The sequence below is a fragment of the Cherax quadricarinatus genome, chromosome 43, assembly GCF_038502225.1.
Source record: "Cherax quadricarinatus isolate ZL_2023a chromosome 43, ASM3850222v1, whole genome shotgun sequence".
NCBI classification, from domain to species: Eukaryota; Metazoa; Arthropoda; class Malacostraca; order Decapoda; family Parastacidae; genus Cherax; species Cherax quadricarinatus.
In genome coordinates, this window is record NC_091334.1 from 12,398,093 (window position 1) to 12,414,873 (window position 16,781).

The following is a 16,781-nucleotide window of genomic DNA, read 5'->3' on the forward strand; positions in this document are numbered from 1 at the left end:
TGGGCGACATTCAGGTGTGCATGCAGAACGCCCTTTATTATACAGAGCATTTTGAGTAAACTTAAGACTATTATATACATGGTCTCTTAAGTGGTTGCAACAATAAATTAAGGAATTACAAGGAACATAAGAGGACTGACTAGTGTAAAGTAATTAATAAAGTTAAAACAAAGATATGCAGGTCAAATGTTTATACTGAAGCATGTAAGTGAACAACATTTAGATAAAGGTAGAGATGTTTTCATTGTATTTATGAATTTAGAAAAGGCATATGATAGGGTGGATAGGGGAGCAATGTGGCAGATGTTGCAAGTGTATTGAATAGGTAGTAAGTTACTAAATTCTGTAAAAAGTTTTTATGAGAATAGCGAGGCTCAGGTTAGGGAGTGTAGGAGAGAGGGAGACTATTTCCCGGTAAAGGTGGGTCTTAAGACAGGGATGTGTAATGTCACCATGGTTGTTTAACATATTTATAGATGGGTTGTAAAAGAAGTAGATGCTCGGGTGTTGGGGAGTGGGAGTTGACTTGTCACTGGATGTGTTTATGAAGGATGAGGTTAACCATAGAATTGATGAAGGAAAAAAGGTGAGTGGTGTGTTTAGGTATCTGTGGAGACAAAACACGTTACCCATGGAGGCAAAGAAGGGAATAACAAAAAGCACAATACAGTGGACCCCCGGTTAACGAACTTTTTTCATTCCAGTAGTATGTTCAGGTGCCAGTACTGACCGAATTTTTTCCCATAAGGAATATTGTGAAGTAGATTAGTCCATTTCAGACCCCCAAACATACACGTACAAACGCACTTACATAAATACACTTACATAATTGGTCGCATTTGGAGGTGATCGTTAAGCGGGGGTCCACTGTACCATGACTGGAACAATACACAAATAACCCGCACATAGAAGAGTGGACTTTGTAAATGGTCCAGGTTGGACCGAAATGTCGCCGTAAGCTCCTCTCTTCTATGTGGGGGTTATTTGTGTAAAGAAGAGAATGTATCCTAGGTAGTAGGTTGGTAGACAGCAACCGGCCAGGGAGGTACTACCGTCCTGCCAAGTGAGTGTAAGACGAAAGCCTGTAATTGTTTTACATGATGGTAGGATTGCTGGTGTCCTTTTTTCTGTCTCATGAACATGCAAGATTTCAGGTACGTCTTGCTACTTCTACTTACACTTAGGTCACACTACACATACATGTACAAGCATATATATACATACCCCTCTGGGTTTTCTTCTATTTTCTTTCTAGTTCTTGTTCTTGTTTATTTCCTCTTATCTCCATGGGGAAGTGGAACAGAATTCTTCCTCCGTAAACCATGCGTGTTGTAAGAGGCGACTAAAATGCCAGGAGCAAGGGGCTAGTAACCTCTTCTCCTGTATATATTACTAAATTTGAAAGGAGAAACTTTGGTATTGGCAGTTTGGAGGGATACGTTGCGTATCTTTATATGTACTGTTGTGTTCTGGGCACTTACGCAAAAACAGTGATTGTATGTGAGTGAGGTGAAAGTGTTGAATGATGATGAAAGTATTTTCTTTTTGGGGATTTTCTTTCTTTTTGGGTCACCCTACCTTGGTGGGAGATGGCCAACTTGTTAAAAAAAAAATAGATGTGTAATTTCCAGAAGTTTTGTCTTAACCTAATAATATTCTGTTAAGTTTATTAAATGCACTTGAAAAATTCATAGTGTGTATTGAATTTAATATAGAATTGTAATTGTTAGTACAGACTAATTAATTGTATCACTCTCACTTGAATGAATTGTTCATATTGTCTTAGGCTACAAGATTTGTGTTGCGATTCCATGAGGAACGTGAAGCCAGGTACAAACTGAACATGAGCAGTGAAAGGTGGAGAGCTGTTCATGCTCCCCCAGACCTCCAGCGCCTCCTTGATCACATCTCGGCTACTGGTAAGAAGAATAGTACAAGATTTGTATGTTAGATTTTTATGCTTTTTAATCTGTGTTATATGACCCCTTGTAGGTTTAGCACTTCATATTAATTATAATAATAATTTATATGTTTTACGCATCTGTGTTTTGTGTGTGCTTTTATCTCGTATTGTAAGACATTCATGAAGTAACATCGTTGCATTCTCCTGTTTGTTTTGGCTTATTCCATTATTTTTATCTTAGACTTGTGGTCCTATACATGTTTTTTTAGTAATATTAAGCATCTGAGAATTACAGTAGTTTGCTTTTGTTGATAAATGTCAGACTTTTTGTTTTTGTTGATGAATATCAGACTTAATTTTGTTGATGAATATCAGACTTGTTATTTTTGTTGATGAATATCAGACTGTTATTTTTGTTGATGAATATCAGACTGTTATTTTTGTTGTTGAATCTCAGGCTTTGAGATATTATTTCTGAGCAGATAAATTTCAAAGTGGGAACCTTAATGCAGTATAATAAAGAAAAATACTGAGGCATCTTTGGAGACAAAGAGCATTATCTTTGGTGGCATAAAGGGGAGACAAAGAGCATTATCTTTAGTGGCATAAAGGGGAATGTGTGTGTGTGTATGAGAGTTTAGTGGTATCAGCACTCTTATATGGGTGTGAAGCATGGGTTATGAATGTTGCAGTGAGGAGGAGGCTGGAAGCAATGGAGATGTCGTGTCTGAGGGCAATGTTTGGTGTAAATATTATGCAGAGAATTCATAGCTTGGAGATTAGGAGGAGGTGTGGAGTCACTAAAAGTATTACCCTGAGGGCTTAGAAAGGGTTGTGGAGGTGGTTTGGAGAAAAATAGGATGAATTGCAGAATGAATAAATCTGTAGTGGAGAGAAGGCAGGGTAGGGGTTGCCCCAGGAAAGGTTGACAGGATTGGGTAAAGGAGATTTTCTGTGCAAGGGACTTAGACATCCAGCAGGCATATGTGAGCATGTTAGATAAGAGTGGATGCAAGTGATTTTGGGGACTTGACAAGCTGTTGGAGTGTGAACAGGGTAATATTTTGTGAAGGGATTCAGGGAAACCATTAAGCCAGACTTAAGTCCAGGAGGTGGGAAGTACAGTGCATGAACTGTGAGGAAGGGATGGGTATGCTACAGTTTAGAGGGGCATCTGAACTGTTGTATCTGTACACTTCTGGAAAGACAGTGATAGAGTGAATGATGGTGAAAATGTTACTTTTTTTGGGTCACCCTACCTTGGTGGGAGATGGCTATATGGTTAAAAAAAAAAATACTAAATGCTCATTTTTTTTTTTTTATTCTTTAGGTTTCAGGTTGCTTGACCTGGTCCTATCAAACAAGGAGTCCTTGAAAGATTAACTTGTAATCAATGAAAAGCTTGGAAAAACTGAACACATATCACTTAATTTTAATATCTTTGTGCATTTTCTAGCTCTTTCCACTTCTTTTATTGCTCTTATACTGAGAGAATACTTCTTTGTCTCCATAACTTGGTTTTTCAGAGTCCTTCCATGTTCCTACATTAAGGATCCTTGCCTATATTGAGTCTATCTTACCAATTACCTGGAGTATTTTGTATCTTATGATTATATCATTTCTTATTTTGTATTCTTCCAGGAAGATTTAGGTTGTGCAGTTCTTCTCATAGCTCAAGCCTCACATCTCTTAACGCAAGCCTTAAGACATGTGTCTTATATTTTTCGTTTGCTTTATATTTGGTTTGAGAAGGCCTTCACATTGGTGCTACATGCTCAAGAATTGATAGTATTTATGCAGCATAGTAATAATTATTAAAATAATAATTATTATCCTAGGTAGTAGGTTGGTAAACAGCAACCACCCAGGGAGTTAATACTATACTGCCAAGTGAGTATGAAACAGAAGCCTGTAATTGTTTCACATGATGGTAGGATTGCTGGTGTCTTTTTTTCTGTCTCATAAACATGCAAGATTTAAGGTACGTCTTGCTACTTACACTTAGGTCACATTGCACATGCATAGACAAGCATATATATACACATGCCTTTCTGTTTCCTTTTTTTTTTTTTTTTTTAACAAGTCGGACGTCTCTCATCGAAGCAGGGTGACCCAAAAAGAAAGAAAATCCCCAAAAAGAAAATACTTTCATCATCATTCATCACTTTGACCTCACTCATAATCACTGTTTTTGCAGAGGTGCCCAGAATACAACAGTTTAGGAGTATATACGTATAAAAATACACAGTATACCCCTCCAAACTTCCAATATCCCGAACCCCTCCTTTAGAGTGCAGGCATTGTACAGGTCTCCCTCAACATTCACGTTTTCAACTTTCACGAGCTTCACACATTCGCGAATTCCCAACCGCCAAATTCCCAGCCGCCAAATCATATTTAAGTTTCCCGCCACCTGCGAGTCCCTACTACCCTCCCTCCAACCCCCGCAACTGGCAGCCAGCTCTCCCACCTCTTAGTGTGGTGAGTGTTTTGTTTGTTCATTATTCGCTATTAAACCACAGTATAAATAATGTAAACCCATTCATGACTGCATATTGGAATGGCTATTAGGAAAGGTATTAGATGGTGACATCATGTGTTTACTCTTGAACACTGCAAAGAGTTAAACATTTCTGCTACAGCTAATAATAACAATAGTAATAATAATAATAATAATAATAATAATAATAATAATAATAATAAATATGATATAACTGAAGAAGGAAATTGTACAAAAATACGAGGGAGTGGTTGACACATCGTCAGTGTGACTGTGTTTATGCTGGAGTGAACATTAGTCTCCCTGCTCTTCCAAACATTTCACAATAATTCATTGTGTTTGGTGCTTGTAGATTGAGTGTGACTGGAGTGGTAGAGGCAGTGGTTGAGGCAATGGTATTTAATAATTATTATTATTATTAGAGATTAGCCGGTATTCTCCCGGCCCAGGCCTTTTCCAAGTGGTGGCCCGGCCTTGGCTCCCTCTTTAGGGAGTGTCTGAGACCTAAGTCTCCCATGGGAGGAGGCACAAGTACCTCCTCATCTTTGGGACCAACTGCCCCCAGGCCTAGCCACAAGCTAGGCCTCTCTGGTCTGCCATCCCCGCCCCAAGGGGGCAAATGGGAATGACAGTCTTATGAGCTAAAGGCTCGGGCTCAGGTACCTACCCTACCCTAGAAGGGCTGGGCATGGTATCGATGGTATTTAATAACATATATGTTAATAATAATACATGTTGTTAATAATATGTACTATTATTATTTATAACATATATGTTATTAAATACATACATGTTAATAATAATACATGTTATTAATAATAACATGTACTATTATTATTTATAACATGTATGTTATTAAATACCACTGCCTCAACCACTGAATTATTGTGAAATGTTTGGAAGAGCAAGGAGACTAATGTTCACTCCAGCATAAACAAAGTCACACTGACGATGTGTCAACCACTCCCTCGTATTTTTGTACAATTTCCTTCTTCAGTTATATCGTATTTATTATTATTATTATTATTATTATTATTATTATTATTATTATTATTTATTATTATTATTATTATTATTATTACTATTGTTATTATTAGCAATAGCAGAAATGTTCGATTCTTTGCTGTGTTCAAGAGTAAACACATGATGTCACCATCTAATACCTTTCCTAATAGCCATTCCAATATGCAGTCATGAATGGGTTTACATTATTTATTCTGTAGTTCAATAGCAAATAATGAACAAACAAAACACTCACCACACTGAATGGTGGGAGGGCTGGCTGCCAGTTGCAGGGGTCAGAGGGAGGGTAGTAGGGACTCGCAGTGGTGGAGGCAGTGGTGGAGTCTGTGGTATTTAATAACATACATGTTATTAAATAACATGCGTTATTAAAGCATAACATGTATATATTTATTACAATTTATGACGTTTTCATGTATTTTATGATTATTCATAGTTCAACAAGTTAAGGAAGCAGTGTTGTAATATATTTCCCTACAATATATTGGGGCACCAAACATTCACGTTTTTTCAACATTCGCGAGGCTCTTGATCCCCTAACCCTCGCGAATGTTGAGGGAGACCTGTACTTCCCATTTCCAGGACTCAAGTCCGGTTATATAAAATAACCGGTTTCCCCTGAATCCCTTCACTAAATATTATCCTGCTCACACTCCAACAGCTCGTCAGGTCCCAAATACCATTCGTGTCCATTCACTCCTATCTAACACGCTCACGCACGCTTGCTGGAAGTCCAAACCTTTTGCCCACAACACTTCCTTTACCCCCTCCCTCCAACCTTTTCGAGGACGACCCCTACCCCTCCTTCCCCTACAGATTTATACGCTCTCCATGTCATTCTACTTTGATCCATTCTCTCTAAATGACCAAACCACCTCAACAAACCCTCTTCAGCCCTCTGACTAATACTTTTATTAACTCCACACCTTCTCCTAATTTCCACACTCCGAATTTTCTGCATAATATTTACACCACACATTGCCCTTAGACAGGACATCTCCACTGCCTCCAACCACCTCCTCGCTGCAGCATTTACAACCCAAGCTTCACACCCATATAAGAGTGTTGGCACTAATATACTTTCATACATTCTCTTCTTTGCCTCCATAGATAACATTTTTTGCTTCCACATATACCTCAATGCACCACTCACCTTTTTTCCTTCATCAATTCTATGGTTAACCTCATCCTTCATAAATCCATCCGCTGACACGTCAACTCCCAAATATCTGAAAACATTCACTTCTTCCATACTCCTCCTCCCCAGTTTGATATCCAATTTTTCTTTATCTAAATCATTTGATACCCTCAGCACCTTACTCTTTTTCTATGTTCACTTTCAACTTTCTACCTTTACACACACTCCCAAATTTGTGCGACTGCTACATAAGCCACCATGGGGACAAAGAAAGTTCCAAGTGGCAACCCTTTCATAAAGAAGGTGAGAAACACGATAGAATTCAAGAAAGAACTTGTAGAAAGTATGAAAGTGGTGTATGTGTGGTCGATCTCGCCATGATGTACGGGAAGTCCTCATCCTTCTTCAGCGATTAAGGACATTTGTGCAAAGTCGAATGAGGTGCAAAGTTTTGTGGAGAAATATCACCCTAATAAAGTTGTTGTAAGCCATGTCTGCAATATGTTCAATGACAATGCCATGTCCCATTTTACACAAATCTTAGAGACACCAGAAACAGACCTCTCTGGACAGATTTTTTGTGCGACAGGGGTACAGTGACTCTCAAGCTGGTCCTAGTGCCAGTAAAAACCAAGAAGGGAAGTAACCCCGGGTAGGGACTTGATACTTGAAGTCCTTATGGAAAGGGACTTCCCTTCCAAACAATAAACTCTCCTCCCTCTTACCTCCTCGCCGTCTTCCATACGCCAACAAGAGTCTTCAGTAAAGGTAAAATTGATTTAAATGTTCATTTATCCATTAAAATTAATGCTATATATTTTTCGTAGGTAGTAGGTTGGTAGACAGCAACCACCCAGGGAAGTACTACCGTCCTGCCAGATGACTGTGAAACAAAAACCTGTAACTGTTTTGCATGATGGTAGGATTGCTGGTTTCTTTTTCTGTCTCATAAACACGCTAAGATAACAGGGATATCTTGCTACTCCTACTTACACTTTGGTCACACTTCACAGACACGCACATGCATATATATATATACATACATCTAGGTTTTTCTCCTTTTTCTAAATAGCTCTTGTTCTTTTTTATTTCTTCTATTGTCCATGGGGAAGTGGAAAAGAATCTTTCCTCCGTAAGCCATGCGTGTCGTATGAGGCGACTAAAATGCCGGGAGCAATGGGCTAGTAACCCCTTCTCCTGTATACAATTACTAAAAAAGAGAAGAAGAAAAACTTTATAAAACTGGGTTGCTTAAATGTGCGTGGATGTAGTGCGGATGACAAGAAACAGATGATTGCTGATGTTATGAATGAAAAGAAGTTGGATGTCCTGGCCCTAAGCGAAACAAAGCTGAAGGGGGTAGGAGAGTTTCAGTGGGGGGAAATAAATGGGATTAAATCTGGAGTATCTGAGAGAGTTAGAGCAAAGGAAGGGGTAGCAGTAATGTTAAATGATCAGTTATGGAAGGAGAAAAGAGAATATGAATGTGTAAATTCAAGAATTATGTGGATTAAAGTAAAGGTTGGATGCGAGAAGTGGGTCATAATAAGCGTGTATGCACCTGGAGAAGAGAGGAATGCAGAGGAGAGAGAGAGATTTTGGGAGATGTTAAGTGAATGTATAGGAGCCTTTGAACCAAGTGAGAGAGTAATTGTGGTAGGGGACTTGAATGCTAAAGTAGGAGAAACTTTTAGAGAGGGTGTGGTAGGTAAGTTTGGGGTGCCAGGTGTAAATGATAATGGGAGCCCTTTGATTGAACTTTGTATAGAAAGGGGTTTAGTTATAGGTAATACATATTTTAAGAAAAAGAGGATAAATAAGTATACACGATATGATGTAGGGCGAAATGACAGTAGTTTGTTGGATTATGTATTGGTAGATAAAAGACTGTTAAGTAGACTTCAGGATGTACATGTTTATAGAGGGGCCACAGATATATCAGATCACTTTCTAGTTGTAGCTACACTGAGAGTAAAAGGTAGATGGGATACAAGGAGAATAGAAGCATCAGGGAAGAGAGAGGTGAAGGTTTATAAACTAAAAGAGGAGGCAGTTAGGGTAAGATATAAACAGCTATTGGAGGATAGATGGGCTAATGAGAGCATAGGCAATGGGGTCGAAGAGGTATGGGGTAGGTTTAAAAATGTAGTGTTAGAGTGTTCAGCAGAAGTTTGTGGTTACAGGAAAGTGGGTGCAGGAGGGAAGAGGAGCGATTGGTGGAATGATGATGTAAAGAGAGTAGTAAGGGAGAAAAAGTTAGCATATGAGAAGTTTTTACAAAGTAGAAGTGATGCAAGGAGGGAAGAGTATATGGAGAAAAAGAGAGAAGTAAAGAGAGTGGTGAAGCAATGTAAAAAGAGAGCAAATGAGAGAGTGGGTGAGATGTTATCAACAAATTTTGTTGAAAATAAGAAAAAGTTTTGGAGTGAGATTAACAAGTTAAGAAAGCCTAGAGAACAAATGGATTTGTCAGTTAAAAATAGGAGAGGAGAGTTATTAAATGGAGAGTTAGAGGTATTGGGAAGATGGAAGGAATATTTTGAGGAATTGTTAAATGTTGATGAAGATAGGGAAGCTGTGATTTCGTGTATAGGGCAAGGAGGAATAACATCTTGTAGGAGTGAGGAAGAGCCAGTTGTGAGTGTGGGGGAAGTTCGTGAGGCAGTAGGTAAAATGAAAGGGGGTAAGGCAGCCGGGATTGATGGGATAAAGATAGAAATGTTAAAAGCAGGTGGGGATATAGTTTTGGAGTGGTTGGTGCAATTATTTAATAAATGTATGGAAGAGGGTAAGGTACCTAGGGATTGGCAGAGAGCATGCATAGTTCCTTTGTATAAAGGCAAAGGGGATAAAAGAGAGTGCAAAAATTATAGGGGGATAAGTCTGTTGAGTGTACCTGGTAAAGTGTATGGTAGAGTTATAATTGAAAGAATTAAGAGTAAGACGGAGAATAGGATAGCAGATGAACAAGGAGGCTTTAGGAAAGGTAGGGGGTGTGTGGACCAGGTGTTTACAGTGAAACATATAAGTGAACAGTATTTAGATAAGGCTAAAGAGGTCTTTGTGGCATTTATGGATTTGGAAAAGGCGTATGACAGGGTGGATAGGGGGGCAATGTGGCAGATGTTGCAAGTGTATGGTGTAGGAGGTAGGTTACTGAAAGCAGTGAAGAGTTTTTACGAGGATAGTGAGGCTCAAGTTAGAGTATGTAGGAAAGAGGGAAATTTTTTCCCAGTAAAAGTAGGCCTTAGACAAGGATGTGTGATGTCACCGTGGTTGTTTAATATATTTATAGATGGGGTTGTAAGAGAAGTAAATGCGAGGGTCTTGGCAAGAGGCGTGGAGTTAAAAGATAAAGAATCACACACAAAGTGGGAGTTGTCACAGCTGCTCTTTGCTGATGACACTGTGCTCTTGGGAGATTCTGAAGAGAAGTTGCAGAGATTGGTGGATGAATTTGGTAGGGTGTGCAAAAGAAGAAAATTAAAGGTGAATACAGGAAAGAGTAAGGTTATGAGGATAACAAAAAGATTAGGTGATGAAAGATTGAATATCAGATTGGAGGGAGAGAGTATGGAGGAGGTGAACGTATTCAGATATTTGGGAGTGGGCGTGTCAGCGGATGGGTCTATGAAAGATGAGGTGAATCATAGAATTGATGAGGGAAAAAGAGTGAGTGGTGCACTTAGGAGTCTGTGGAGACAAAGAACTTTGTCCTTGGAGGCAAAGAGGGGAATGTATGAGAGTATAGTTTTACCAACGCTCTTATATGGGTGTGAAGCGTGGGTGATGAATGTTGCAGCGAGGAGAAGGCTGGAGGCAGTGGAGATGTCATGTCTGAGGGCAATGTGTGGTGTGAATATAATGCAGAGAATTCGTAGTTTGGAAGTTAGGAGGAGGTGCGGGATTACCAAAACTGTTGTCCAGAGGGCTGAGGAAGGGTTGTTGAGGTGGTTCGGACATGTAGAGAGAATGGAGCGAAACAGAATGACTTCAAGAGTGTATCAGTCTGTAGTGGAAGGAAGGCGGGGTAGGGGTCGGCCTAGGAAGGGTTGGAGGGAGGGGGTAAAGGAGGTTTTGTGTGCGAGGGGCTTGGACTTCCAGCAGGCATGCGTGAGCGTGTTTGATAGGAGTGAATGGAGACAAATGGTTTTTAATACTTGACGTGCTGTTGGAGTGTGAGCAAGGTAACATTTATGAAGGGATTCAGGGAAACCGGCAGGCCGGACTTGAGTCCTGGAGATGGGAAGTACAGTGCCTGCACTCTGAAGGAGGGGTGTTAATGTTGCAGTTTAAAAACTGTAGTGTAAAGCACCCTTCTGGCAAGACAGTGATGGAGTGAATGATGGTGAAAGTTTTTCTTTTTCGGGCCACCCTGCCTTGGTGGGAATCGGCCGGTGTGATAATAAAAAAAAAAAAAAAAATTTATTTCGCATTATTTTCTGTATGTAAAACTATAGTTCTTCTCTATAAAATGTATTTTTTGTTAATATTTTTGAGTGTCTGGAGCAGATTGATTGGATTTACATTATTTCTTACGGGAAATATTGCTTTAGTTTTCTTCGAATTTGGTTTTCGTCAGACTCTCTGGAATGAATTAAAAATGAAAACCAAGGTTCCACTGTTCATATCAAGGGGTAATGTTGATGTAATGCTTACTTACAAGTATTTTTCTTTTATGGGTGCTACCCTCTCAGTTGGTACACTGTTCTTGGTTCATTTTCCAAGCACTCAGTCTCATTTACTTCTCACTGTTTTTGTGTTGAACTAGAGAAGCTACCTTAGTCAAACCTGTAGTCTATCCAGGGGGTTGAAATATGCACTCTCCCATCATAATATTTTTATCCCTCAATGTGAGTCTCTCTTTTTTTTTTTTTTTTTTTACCTTGATGGTCGGCTCTTGCCAAGGCAGGGTGACCCAAAGAAAGAAACAGGTTCACCATCATTCATTCAATTCCTGTCTTGCCAGAAGTGTGCAGATATCACAATTCAGATTACCCTCCAACTGTAATATGCCCTGCTTTGCTCTTCCCAACTCCAGGATTCATGTCCTGTCAAATGGCTTTCCTTTAATCCCTTCGTGTTACCGTACTCACACTCCAACAGCACATCTGTCTTTCATACATTCCTTCATTCATACTATTTAGTACATTGCCTATTATCCTTTCATTTATCTCCAGCTTGTGTAATTATTATTATTTTTTATTTTTATTATTATCACACTGGCCGATTCCCACCAAGGCAGGGTGGCCCGAAAAAGAAAAACTTTCACCATCATTCACTCCATCACTGTCTTGCCAGAAGGGTCCTTTACACTACAGTTTTTAAACTGCAACATTAACACCCCTCCTTCAGAGTGCAGGCACTGTACTTCCCATCTCCAGGACTCAAGTCTGGCCTGCCGGTTTCCCTGAACCCCTTCATAAATGTTACTTTGCTCACACTCCAACAGCACGTCAAGTATTAAAAACCATTTGTCTCCATTCACTCCTATCAAACACGCTCATGCATACCTGCTGGAAGTCCAAGCCCCTCGCACACAAAACCTCCTTTACCCCCTCCCTCCAACCTTTCCTAGGCCGACCCCTACCCCGCCTTCCTTCCACTACAGACTGATACACTCTTGAAGTCATTCTGTTTCGCTCCATTCTCTCTACATGTCCGAAGCACCTCAACAACCCTTCCTCAGCCCTCTGGACAACAGTTTTGGTAATCCCGCACCTCCTCCTAACTTCCAAACTACGAATTCTCTGCATTATATTCACACCACACATTGCCCTCAGACATGACATCTCCACTGCCTCCAGCCTTCTCCTCGCTGCAACATTCATCACCCATGCTTCACACCCATATAAGAGCGTTGGTAAAACTATACTCTCATACATTCCCCTCTTTGCCTCCAAGGACAAAGTTCTTTGTCTCCACAGACTCCTAAGTGCACCACTCACTCTTTTTCCCTCATCAATTCTATGATTCACCTCATCTTTCATAGACCCATCCGCTGACACGTCCACTCCCAAATATCTGAATACATTCACCTCCTCCATACTCTCTCCCTCCAATCTGATATTCAATCTTTCATCACCTAATCTTTTTGTTATCCTCATAACCTTACTCTTTCCTGTATTATTATTATTGTTATTATTATTATTATTATTATTATTATTATTATTATTATTATTATTATTATTATCATCATCATCATTCAACAGACTGGCCATATCCTACCAAGGTAGGGTGGTCTGAAAAGAAAAATGAAAGTTTCTCATTTTAGATTTAGTAATATATATAGGAGAAGGGGTTACTAGCCCCTTTCTTCCAGCATTTTAGTTGCCTCCTACAAAACGCATGGCTTACGGAGGAAGAATTCTGTTCCACTTCCTCATGGAAATAAGAGGAAATAAACAAGAACAAGAACTAGTAATAAAATAGAAGAAAACCCAGAGGGGTGTGTGTATATATACTTGTACATGCATATGTAGTGTGACCTGAGTGTAAGTAGAAGTAGCAAGATGTACCTGAAATTTTGCATGTTATTGAGACAGAAAAAAGACAACAATGCTATCATGTAAAACAATTACAGGTTTCCATTTTACACTCACTCGGCAGGATGGTACTACCTCCCTGGGTGGTTGCTGTCTACCAACCTACTACCTACAATTATTATTATTCTTTCAACAAATTGGCCGTATCCCATCAAGGCGGGGTGGCCCAGAAGTAAAAACAAAAGTTTCTCCTTTTAAATTTAGTAATGTATACAGGAAAAGGGGTTACTAGTCCCTTGCTCCCGGCATTTTAGTTGCCTCTTACAACACGCATGGCTTATGGAGGAAGAATTCTGTTCCACTTCCTTTGGAGATAAGAGAAAATAATAAAAACAAGAACTAGTAAGAAAATAGAAGAAAACCCAGAGGAGTGTGTATCTTTCTTCTTTCAACACACCGACCATATCCCACAGAGGCGGGGGTGGCCCAAAAGGAAAAACAAAAATTTCTCCTTTCACATTTAGTAATATATACAGGAGAAGGGGTTACTAGCCCCTTGCTCCCGGCATTTTAGTTGCCTCTTACGACACGCATGGCTTATGGAGGAAGAATTCTGTTCCACTTTCCTATGGAGAAGGAGTGTGAGTGTGTGTGTGTGTGTGTGTGTGTGTGTGTGTGTGTGTGTGTGTGTGTGTGTGTGTGTGTGTGTGTGTGTGTGTGTGTGTGTGTGTGTGTGTGTGCGTGTGTGCGTGTGTGTGTGCGTGTGTGTGTCTTTCTTTCAACACACCGGCGTATCCCACCAAGGCAGGGTGGCCCAAAAAGAAAAACAAAAGTTTCTCTTTTCAAATTTAGTAATTTATACAGGAGAAGGGGTTACTAGCCCCTTGCTCCCGGCATTTTAGTTGCTTCTTACAACACGCATGGCTTATGGAGGAAGAATTCTGTTCCACTTCCCCATGGAGGTAAGAGGAAATAAACAAGAACAAGAGCTAGAAAGAAAATACTAGAAGAAAACCCAGAGGGGTGTGTGTATACATATATGCTTGTACATGTATGTGTAGTGTGACCTAAGTGTAAGTAGAAATAGCAAGACGTACCCGAAATCTTGCGTGCTTATGAGACAGAAAAAGAAAGACACCAGTAATCCAACCATCATGTAAAACAATTATAGGCTTTTGTTTTACACTCGCTTGGCAGGATGGTAGTACCTCCCTGGGTGGTTGCTGTCTACCAGCCTACTACCTATGTATGATTATTATTATTATTATTAGAAGGAACCACTAAACCGATACAGGTCATACAATTCTTCTCCAACTTTCATAGCAGTTTTTGCTCTTTACTGTGACATACAAATTTTTGGCTATCATGTAATTTTGTCTCCCTCCTTCCTGTGTTTCCATTATTTTTCCATGAATTTTTGTTTTTAGTTTGGTTTCTTTGCATCTGATTGAACCATTGACTCATCTTGTATTGTACTTCTCATTTTCTATTTCCCAGGTAGAGATGAATCTCTCCGTTGCTTCCCAGTGCTTCTGGGTGAAGCATTTCATCATAGCTTGTGTGGTCTGCCTACCTACCTGGTAATGATTCTGGGGGCCATCACACCCTTCTTCCCCCTCCCTGCAGTCTGGTCTCTGACCAGGCCTCCTGGTTTACAGCCTAACCAGTTAGGCTGTAGATACTTGAAGCTTGCAGTCTGATGTAGGTATCATAGTCCAGCTGATCAGGAAAAGTTTGCAGGAACCTAAGAGTTCCTCTTTGAAAACAGAAGTCTGTTTCTCTTGCTCTTTTATATCTTGGATGCGGAGCACACTCATCCCCTTGTATTTGCTTCTTCTGTAAGCTGAATTTCTCCCCATCTTCCCTATCTGTTTTGTATTCTCAACTTCAATTATTTAAATCTTCTTCTTTCAACAAACCGGCCGTATCTCATTGAAGCAGGGTGGTTCTAAAAGAAACATGAAAGTTTCTCTTTTTCACTTTAGTAATGTGTACAGGAGAAGGGGTTACTAGGCCCTTGCTCCCAGAATGTTAGTAACCTCTTATGACATGCATGGCTTACAGAGGAAGAATTCTGTTCCACTTCCCCATGGAGAATTATTTAAATGTCAGTACATAATGATCATTTACATCTGTATCTGACTCCATTAAGAAAATGCATGGTCTGATCTGGCTGGTTTGTCTTCTGTTCCTCTTGATGCCTCATTCACATGTTGGCTTAGAAAATTGAATATATGTAACTCCAGTAGATTTGCCCTCCAGTCCTCTATATTTCTGGTCCTCCATGGAGGAGAACTTGGATCTTCCTGTTACCTAGGGGTTGAAGGCACCAAAGATCAGGAGTCTTGATTATGTTTTAATTATACTTTGTACTAACCTCCCTGATGTTTATTGTAGCTTTGTTGCTGCTGTAATGCTTTTGTCTGCTCAGGGTTTTGACAGTATGTTGTATATCACTACTAAACCATTGTACTCAGGTCCTCCTGAGTACAGTTATGTATTCTGTGAAATGAAGACAGTTCAAAAATTTGTGTCTTCAAATTTCATCTGTCTCTTGACCAGCAGGGCAATTCCCTAATCTGTGTGATTTCCTGTGGGAGGATGACGTTTGTAACTGTATCTCATCTTTTGATCTTTAGTGCAATTATATTTGGCTGGTCCTACATCCTATCCCTGAGCTTGTGGCCTTATTTATAATAATCATCAGCATTTGTATACATTATTTTGATACTTGTTTTCTGTGTGCACATCCTGGGAAGAAGACTAAACTTATAAACATAAGAAATCTAAAGCAAAAATCTGGTGGTAATTTAACCCTTTCACTGTCGAGATCCCTACTCATAAACTTGCTCTCAGTGTCGAAGAATTAAAAAAAAATGCTTATGAAATGATAGAGAATCTTTTCCCGATGGTAATGACACCAAAAGTGCGAAATTGGATGGAAAACTTGCAGCATTATGCTCTCATGAATTTAGCGGTCTCGGTGATATATACACATTGGCGATTTCGCCCACTTTGAACCCGTTTCGGCTAATTTCATTGTTCCAGTTGACCAAACTCATAGCTATTTTGCTAGAACTCCATTTGTTCTATCAATTGAGTACAAGAAACCGTCCATTTACTAATTTCAACTACCCAATAAAGTAGTCAGAAATTGGCAATTTGGCCAGGTTCACACAAATTTCAAAAGATGCCAATTTCAAAATAGAGTCCAGCATAAACAGTGCAGACATTCCTGGCACTAAAATAACATTTTTTCTGTTCATTAGTCACATCTCCAGGCCCCTCTTATATTACTCTTGCTTTCCACTTTGAATTTTTATTCACACAAAAAATAGAAGATTTACTGTTATGCAGACTACTGCATTATTGTAATAATTGTATAAATAATGTCAACCCATTCGTGACTCTGTATTAGACTGGCCAGTTGGACACGTATCGGATGGTGACGTCATTTGTTTACTCTTGAATATCGGCAAAAACCAAACATTTCTGCTACTTTGAGCTCAAATTCAAGGTACTTTTCATCGTGAAACCAACCAAAATTATCTCTACAGTATTTCTGTAATATATCTTATATTCTATCAAATGAGACCAAGATAACGAGAATACAACCATAAATACCATACGAAAATACACCTCAAATTTGGCATTTTAAACCAAAAACATGGAGTTTTTTTTTTCTCATGCACTGTGTGCTGCAGGATTCTTTTTTTATACTTTGCACACTGA

At 39.5% G+C, this 16,781-nt stretch overlaps 1 protein-coding gene across 3 annotated transcripts in view; it reads left to right on the forward strand.

Moving 5' to 3' along the window:
* Positions 1–16,781, forward strand: part of scat (VPS54 subunit of GARP complex scat) — a 77,501-nt gene that overhangs the window by 37,866 nt on the left and 22,854 nt on the right. For all 3 annotated transcript variants that reach the window (XM_070093579.1, XM_053784303.2, XM_053784304.2), the window contains exon 16: positions 1,787–1,919. In XM_070093579.1, coding sequence (XP_069949680.1) covers positions 1,787–1,919 — 133 coding nt within the window. The remainder of the gene's footprint in view (positions 1–1,786; positions 1,920–16,781) is intronic.